Genomic DNA, 8,963 nt, shown 5'->3' with positions numbered 1-8,963 from the left:
TTCTCAATGGCCGATCATTCACAAGCCCTCCTTCCACCTAAGTAAAGACTCGCAACCACATGTTCTGATCTTAAGCTTTGCTATGATCGGGCTATGGGTTACTGGCGGGAGGGCTGCGCGGACAAGAGCGAAGAATATGCATGAGAAATTAGTGACATTGTTAGAGAGTCGCATGGTGAGCTCCCTGAATCTTTCTCGGTCCATCGGCCTTCGTAACTATTCTCACATGCGCAGGGAGACTGGAAGTCGCAGAAAGACTTCAAGGATACATCATGGCCGATGTCGACATTCCAAGCCGTCCTTCTGAACGTGATATTCGCACCGATGAGAGAGGCCCCTCCAGATCTGCAGAACCGTTGCTCATCGATAGTCCGCGCACTAACGACAACTTGTATCGCCGGTGGCTTATTCTGCTACGGCCGCATCCGTGCACAGCTGACGCCAAATAAATCGCTACTATTCTCGTGGACATAGGTAGAAGAGACTAATCGACTAGCGCTAGCTCTGTTCAAAGCGAACCTTCTCTATAACACAGGGATGCTAAGCATCTCCGACCTTAGAATCCCTCTTCTAGACGGTGGATACTTGTGGGATACGCCGGGGAGCAGGGAGGTTTATCGTCGGTACCACGCATAGGTAGAATCTGGGACCTACGAGACGCCTTTAATATGCAACATTTTTCGTGATATTTAAAGGGCGGACAGGGTTTAGGTTTGCTATTGCAGACGGATAGTTGGTTAGGGTTCCTTGCGTCGGAGCAGGAGCGATCTGGTGGTGGATAAGTATAGAATACAATAGAAAGTGCCCCAGTATACATTACTCATTAGAATTAGAGTTCTTAGACAGACTTACTACCAAGAAGAACCTCTTACACATTGATTCTGAGCGTGACAGTTCTTAGTTAGTTCAAAAACGTGTATTCCCTTCCTATCCCACACCGGTTCCAGGAATCTCCTAAAATAATTGCACCTAGTGGTCACGATGAGGAGGCCACGCAAATTACGTGGCCAGATACTGCCAACGAAGCGAAAATCTCGCCACAGGCTACCACATCACCTGCAGAGAGGCGTTCTCAAAGACCAAAGACCACGAAAAACATCATACGCCGATATACTTGCATAGTCAAAATACGATAGTTGACTAACATATCTAGTTTCCCTTATTTTCCAAGATGTAGCGGTTATTAGTCAGATGATTTCTACCTTCTCATTGGTCAATGTTCCCTTGTCTTCCAAGTACCAGTCAAGCAAACCAATATGACTTTAACCTCTTGTACCTGCCTTTCCTTTTTGATCGTTTCAGGGTATTAGCGTGCGAAGCGCGCGTCACCAGTAGAATACTGCCAAGAAAGGGGTTCAGGTGCAAAGTAGCCGTAATAGGTTTAGCGTGTTTCGAAAGAGGGTTCGAGAAAGAATCTCTGTGAGTAAATGGTGAAACTGATTTCGATCCATGCTGTGCTGTATAAGTCAATCTGCAGGTAACCGCCCAATTCAACCCTATCAACAAACCTGAAACCTCCCTATTGGCGGGCCAAGTACGACACCCAGAGCAAGGACAGCCCTAAGAATGTACAATGGAATGCCACACCCTGAGCAACAACCAAAAAAATGCCATGGTCTGGAATTGAGTTTAGCTATCTATCTCTACATCTCACATTTTCATCTGGGAATATTAGAGTTAATCTGCTGGCCCCGGGTATGACATTTCCACATGGATTGAATCTCCAGGGATTATGGTTCCAGTTGCCTGAAAGGATCTCGATCTTAGATGAGTACAGTTAGAGCATGCACACACAGAAGTTGATTATGGGAATTGCAGTAGAAGAATGTTTTGTCTCTGGTTGATATGTTGTATCCTTTAGTACATTATGACTAATTTCCCATGTCTGGATAGACATCCGCTGTTATTTAGCTCAAATTTGTTCAACCTAGATTGTCACAATTCTCCTTGATATTCCTTTAGCCCTACTTTACCCCCACAAACGGCAATCTCAATCAATCCATACCCAAAATGCGTCTCATAATATCAACCCTCCCCCTCCTCTTAGCATTAAGCACATTCACAACCGCCGAAACGACAGATGGGACAGCAACCTCGGCTGATATTGCAGTAAGCACTAATTGTGCTGCGGACAAGTAATTTACACCGCAAATTAAACTCCAAACACGGGAGATAACTAACAACTTCGCGGAATAACAGCGCCTTGAAAGAATGCCTCCATTCTATGCCAGCGTCAACGTCAATATCAATGTCAGCAGCCAATCCATCTGGATATACACAGACAGATGGTAATGCCACCAAAGTGGATGTAGAAGATGACGACGACGATGATGATGATTCAGGGATCAAGAAGGGATATCCAGCCAAATCATATAGCGGCTTGGAAGCTAGCATGACACCGAGTGAAGGGGGTGCGGTTGGGTATACGACTAGGGAATGGGGTTTGATTTGGGGTTGTTTTGTTGGAGTGGGATTGGGCGTGCTTTTGTAATGATACTCGAGCTTAATGCAATGATGTGAGATTGTTGACTAGGGAAGTAAGATGTAGACAAGATTTATATTTACCAAGATGGGAAATGGGCTGGGTATGGCGAAGATGAGGTGCATACCCGAGAGGATTGACGATGAGACTGTTTCATGCTTAACTTATGTCTTCGAGTGAAGCCTGAACGCCGAGGCACACGTAAAGGCACTCGCAAGACCGGACCACGACGTGAATAACCTCAACAAAGCACCAAAATGCCAAAAAAAAGAGACCTAGGCCTCTTGGTGTCATTGGTGGACGGGCAATACAACTACCTACTGAAATGCTATGCATACCGCGTCTGGGATAATGCTTTCGCCCTGGACTCACGTGCTATACACCAATCGCTACAATATAAATAAAGTATTGATCACCTTCCACGGCCCGAACGACAGATGTACTCATTTCAGCTGCATAATGGATACCCTTCATCAGACGATTTCATCAGACTTTTCCTCTGGTACATTACGACTGTATACAGTTGGGCCAAACGGGGCAAGACTTATCACTTCTGTTCGTCGGTTTGATAATATAGGTTCTTCTTTTACCCTGATAGTCGGGCTGGCTGGTCTTTGTTGCGCCTATCTCCATTCTCGTTCTTCATTTCCTTTCTTGTCCTCTTCTTCATCCTTGTCCTTCTCTTATCCTACTTCTTCGCACTCCTCGTCTTCCCCTCCTTCACTTTCCGTTTTTTAGTCTCCCCCCCAGATATCTCCGTCGACTCCACAACAGTGGCCTCGCGAACTTCATGATGTTGGTCAGAGTAATAACCAGAAACAGCAATATGGCGAAGCACATAAGCAACCTTCTCAACATCAACCGTAGAAACAGACCCCAAATCACCCCCAGTCAACCTCCTCCTCAATATCTGCACCTCTTCCCACAAACCCCGAAACTCCTTCAAGTTATATTTGACATCCAACTCCCCGTTCGCCTTAACCCCCTTCACCTTCACCTGCCCCTCCCCAGGAATAGGATAAACCCCAAAAATAAGCCACAAATACGTATCGTCACTATAAAATGGAACCTGGCGCATGGGTTCACCAACAACAGTAGCAATCGACAAAATGAGCGATGCAGTCGCGGGACCAACACCACGCAGCGAGGTCGTCAATGTGTCCAGGCTGAGTTTTGGGAATGACTCTTCGGGTTTCTTAATTGGATCCGAGACTGGGATAGAAGTAAAAGCTTCGGATGTTGCTTTTGTTATTGTGCTTGGTTGGTTTGCTTTTATCATTCCTATTAGCATTGGGCGGGGGCGACCGTGGGAGCTGATATATGATATTAGTTTAGTTTGAAATGGAGTTGATAATGCGAAGGGATGGTATGGTATGGTCTGTGTGTAGTAGTTGAATACTCACGTCTTCCACGTCATGATATCAACCAATTCATCTTTAGTAAGATGTGCCTCGTCACCTTTTCGCTTGGCAAGATTCTTTGGCAGGGTTTCATATCTCCAGCGATCGAGTTTGAGGAATGTATCCAGGTCATCTTGGATATGCTTCTCCTCAGCGGGAGTGAGCTCTGTTCTCTGTGTTGGTGTTGTGTCCTGCGCGTCTGTTGAAGTCTCGGCTGACTTGCGCTTTGGCTTTGACTTTTGCTTTGACTGTAGCTTCTGAATCAATTTGCTTCGATGCACTTGCTCCACAGTACTCGCGTAGCACGCTAGTAGACGGTTGAAGGTTGACAGGGTAATGTGGCTCGGGTGGAAGGCGAGGGCCCCTTGTGAGCTATCTTCGCCCCCTGGCGGAGTAGAGGCTTCAAAGTCTGGCTTGAGGCCAGACATACCTGCTTCGGTCGCCATTGGACTGTAGTAGAATAGAATGCCGATGATTTTTACGCTCCTGTGCGGTAAGACGTGGGACGCTATTAAAGAAGAGGTGACAAAATAAAGAGGCTTATCGATAGTGCCTGTGGGTCCATCACCACTACGCCCCACAGGAGACGACTTCTTTTAAATGATCGTGCTTCGAGTTCAGATAGCCAACGAAGGCTGAGGTTAGATAAGGTTAGATAAAATTGATATTTATCGTGTGATGAATTTTTATGTCTACCAGTATGTAAAGCTAGGGGTTTACCGACGTAATAGCATATGGCGTTAAGTTATTAACGTTAAGGAAGCACTGGCAATGAATTATCAATAGGCTATATTATATGTCTTAGAGAAACTCTAGATCGCTAGTAGGATATTCTACTAGATATTGTGTAGCAGCGTATACAGTGGGGGCTATAGATGGTATTCATAAGAAAGTGCCTATAGTCATAGGCCATAACTCCTTTCACACGTTAACCTTCATATGATCTACATGACTAACCCGTCATGTTTAAATTTCTCCAACCTGAGGCAGTCGAAAATGGGTGAAAAAAGAGGTGAAAAAAGAGGGGCCAAGTAGGACAAAAACAATGCATGAAACGGTATACTCGGTTTAAGGCTTTCTTGTAGCTTGTACAATACTTCATCAGTGACATTATATACACATACACATTTCTTAACCCTGTTGTATAGAAGAAGGCTTATTTTTTGCATTTTTATATACGCACCTTAATTCATACCGTTTGGTCACAAAATTGGCTGATCAGCGTATCAGGAGGTAAGGTTTGATTTCTAAGAAGTAATGGCCTAATTGATAAACATGGAAATTCCTTGGCACAAGTAGACTCGGCAATGGCATCCGTTTTGGGCTTTTTCTTAGCAAAATTATGCTAATGCGGGACTATATTGGACTCCCAATTGGCCCGTGGGAGCCCCGTGGGAGTGGTGAGAAATGGGAGTAAAATCCGAGAAACTCTTTCGAGAAATTGCAAGGCCTAGGTCTGCCAATGTCTATAAAGAAATGTACATGTAACGGTAGCCGCTTAATTGAGCAGCTACTGTCCGCTTGTTGTTTTTCAGGCATCACAGAAGAATGAGGTATTTTTGGATAAGCTACTCTCTCTATAGATAGCCCTCGATGGAACCCTATTCTCGAGCCGACGCCATAAACAAAATCAGCTGACCGGGTAAGTTGCAGTAACCCATTTTTGTCTTATTAGGGAAATTTAATAGGAATGTAGGACATACAACGTATTTGAGATGTGAGCTGGCCACCCCAAAACACCACCTTAAATCCGAGATTTAATTCTATACATCGACAACCCAACCTATTAACACTTAGCTTTTAGACCTAGTATATAAATATAGCGAGACCAGGTAGCTAGGAGAGTTTTAGAATTATAATTGACCATAGTACAGTAAATTACAATGTAGTTTTGCCTTTTCACCTTGATATATGGTGTCTTTAGAGTTAGATCTCTTTTTAGACTACGAGCGCGGAACTTGTAATCTATCGTATTTGAAGTGGTGTTCTGGGTGGCCAGCTCGCATATCAAATACGCTGTGGACAAACGGTAAGTTATTTAGCCTAGAAATTCAAAATGGCAAACTACCCTCCTATTGGTGGCAAGGTTTAGCACTAGCGCCTATACCTGGAAGCCTTCCCTGAAGCTTTTATTCGTGGAAGCCTAGGGTAACGGTAACTTCTATCATTTTGAAGGAATTTGGACCCCCACATTACTTGACCACCCCCTAACTTCCACACCCTCCCTCCCTATACAAGTTTGTACTAGCGTAAAAAATTTAATGTATTTTTGACGTCTCGAGTCTCGAGCTTTCATATAATGTGATACAGCTGCTGAATCAATGGCATAAGGATCAATATAAGGAAGTTGATCTTCCTCGCATTTCTTGTTTTCTTCCTTTCAGATCCAGAGCTATCCTCACTTGCTCTAATGAAGGGATGCTTTCCAAAAATGCGTGGCCTATTGCCTACCCTCTGCCTGGCCCTAGGGTTGGTGACTGCGACTCAAGGACTCCTCGTTCGTCATGACAACTCCTTCCAGCCCGACCATATTCTCCGAGTGACTGCTCAAAATTATAGCCAAGCATGCATGGAACGATACTCAGTTCTGGTGAACGGGTCCTCCCCGGGACCCGAGTTGCGTCTCCAGGAAGACAAAGTGAGCTGGATTCGTGTTTATAACGACATGGAGGATTCGAATGTCACAATGGTACTTGACAGGCTTTCCCTCTCTAGGCTATACAATAACGCTCACAATGATAATAGCATTGGCATGGCCTTTCTGCTTTTACCGCACCCTTCTCCGATGGTACTCCCATGGCCAGCCAATGGCCTATCGCCCCTGGCCACTTCTTTGACTATGAAGTCCGCCCTGAGGTCGGTTATGCTGGCACGTACTTCTACCATTCACACGTTGGCTTCCAGGCCGTCACTGCCGCAGGCGCACTTATTGTGGAATCGGCCCAACCCTCGCCATACAAGTACGACGAAGAGCGCATCATTGCTTTGTCGGATTTCTTCGCGAAGACGGATGAGGAAATCGAGGACGGCCTCACCTCAGCCAACTTCACATGGAGTGGGGAGACTGGCGCCATCTTGGTGAACGGCCAAGGCCGACTGGCCACCAATGCTACTGGGTCATGCAAGCTGGCTGCTATTAGCGTCAAACCCGGGAAGACTTATCGTCTGCGATTCATTGGGGAAACGGCCCTGTCTTTCGTCTCTTTGGCCATCGAGAGCCACGACGTATTCGAGATTATCGAAGCGGATGGTCATTACACCAAGCCAGTGAAGACGAGTTACTTGCAGATTTCCACCGGCCAACGGTATAGTGTGATTTTGAAGGCCAAGACCGAAGCCGAGCTGCGAAAGGCGAAGTCCCGACAATTCTACTTCCAGCTCACCACCCTGGGCCGGCCAACTGTCCTGACAAATTTTGCGGTTTTGGAATACCCATCTCACATCGCGACTGATTTGACGACTGTCCCTGTCACTCCTCCCCTCCCTGTGGCGAACATCACTTATGGCTGGATGGACTACACCTTGGAGCCGTACTACCCGGATCTCAACTTCCCAACTTCCACGGAAGTAACCCGACGTATTATCATTAACGTTCACCAGAATGTTAGTACTCATATCGTCTGGCTCCAGAGCGGGTACGACTGGATGGTGACATTCCCCAAGTCGCCATACCTGGTCGATGTGTACACGGGTAAACTGGACCTCAACGCCTCGTACAAGCGGGCGATTGCCAGCGGCTACGGGTTTGACAACCAAACCCGCCTTTTCCCCGCCAAGATGAATGAAGTCCTCGAGATTGTCTGGCAAAACCAAGGTGCTGTTAATACAGGCGATATTGAGAACCACCCCTTCCATGGACATGGGAGACATTTCTATGACATTGGCGGCGGCGATGGGTTGTACAACTCGACGGAGAATGAGAAGCGTTTGAACGGAACTCATCCGGTAACTCGGGACACGACCGTGCTATATGCGTACAGAACCGAAACGATGCCTCTCACGCCTTCAGGCTGGAGGGCTTGGCGTATTCGGGTTACGGATGCCGGCGTGTGGATGATGCATTGCCACATTCTTCAACATATGATAATGGGAATGCAAACGGTATTTGCTTTCGGTGACCAGGCGGCTATCATAGCGCAGTCAGACCCTGTTGATGAGGGCTATCTGACATATGGTGGCTCGGCGTATGGGAATGCCACCTATCACCCACTTGTACAGCACTTCTTTGATGTGCATGAGCAAACAGTTTGATCAGACTGTAATTAGGTCCGAAACTGAAGCTCAGACTTCGTAACAAGCGTGTTGAAGGCGAGAGTCCTTACCCTAGTTCTATAGTGTGAATGCCGTGATGGTCCCGAGAAAGCTAGCATAAGAATCTCGATAAACAGTGTACGACATGTCTGAAGACAAGAATCAGCCTATCCATGACGTGGGTAGGTGATTCTATCACATCTACGCCCGTACGCGGTAAAGGGTACGCTCTGAGGTTCCACGTCAGATATGGGATATATGCATTTGTAATAGGTGATCGTGCTTCAAGATAGATAGCTAATGAAGCGCTGGCAACGAGTTTCTAGACGCTCGAAGACAGACATGGAGATTGCTTTCACGTGGAGGTAATTAGCTTGTTGCCCTATTGATTCGAGTTCCAAGCTGGTCGACAGTTGAGGGAGACTCGAAAACGCGCGCTACACGCGGCACGTCAAAATCATAGATAGGACTTCTAAGGCTAGGAGCACGGGAGGAATTTGAGAGGTTATTGGTGGAGATTTAGGAGAAGGCTGAGTGGCCTGAACTTGACGTGCCTAGCGTCGAGGCACCCGATGCGGAGGAACCACAGTCTGAGTGTGCTTGTTCGAGGTGGCTGCTGTGTTGTAGGGCAGACTGATAGGGATTTCGTGGGTAGTTTTGCCAGCGTGGATATCGGGGGTCGTAGAAGGTGGAGGCTGGGAGATAGTAGAACCTTGAAGCTGGGAGGGTTTGGAGAAAGTCGAGTCATTTTAACTAACACCCATCATGCCTTCTGTTTGGGGTCCTGCCACTAAGGAAAGACACTATAAGCCTAGCTGGCCTTTTTTTTT

At 46.5% G+C, this 8,963-nt stretch overlaps 3 protein-coding genes across 3 annotated transcripts; 2 read left to right on the top strand and 1 right to left on the bottom strand.

Moving 5' to 3' along the window:
• Window positions 1-25: 25 nt before the first annotated feature.
• PENARI_c035G09086 (uncharacterized protein) lies at window positions 26-474 on the top strand (the record flags this gene model as incomplete). The annotated part of the gene is made up of 2 exons (XM_022636814.1): window positions 26-175; window positions 235-474. Coding segments are annotated over 2 exons (390 nt in total), but the record flags the coding sequence as incomplete, so codon positions are not given.
• Window positions 475-3,170: 2,696 nt separating this feature from the next.
• PENARI_c035G05614 (uncharacterized protein) lies at window positions 3,171-4,310 on the bottom strand (the record flags this gene model as incomplete). The annotated part of the gene is made up of 2 exons (XM_022636789.1): window positions 3,171-3,795; window positions 3,886-4,310. The coding sequence occupies 2 exons, from the start codon at window positions 4,308-4,310 to the stop codon at window positions 3,171-3,173; spliced, it is 1,050 nt and encodes a 349-aa protein (XP_022483378.1).
• Window positions 4,311-6,313: 2,003 nt separating this feature from the next.
• On the top strand, window positions 6,314-8,133 carry PENARI_c035G09877 (uncharacterized protein; the record flags this gene model as incomplete). Its single annotated transcript, XM_022636819.1, has 2 exons — window positions 6,314-6,571; window positions 6,628-8,133. 2 exons carry the CDS (start codon window positions 6,314-6,316, stop codon window positions 8,131-8,133), a joined length of 1,764 nt encoding a protein of 587 aa, XP_022483322.1.
• Between the last annotated feature and the right edge of the window lie 830 nt (window positions 8,134-8,963).

This window comes from Penicillium arizonense (assembly GCF_001773325.1).
Source record: "Penicillium arizonense strain CBS 141311 chromosome Unknown PENARI_contig035, whole genome shotgun sequence".
In the NCBI taxonomy this organism is placed as follows: Eukaryota; Fungi; Ascomycota; class Eurotiomycetes; order Eurotiales; family Aspergillaceae; genus Penicillium; species Penicillium arizonense.
The sequence above is the reverse complement of the archived record's forward strand: the minus strand, read 5'-3'. Positions and strand labels throughout refer to the sequence as shown.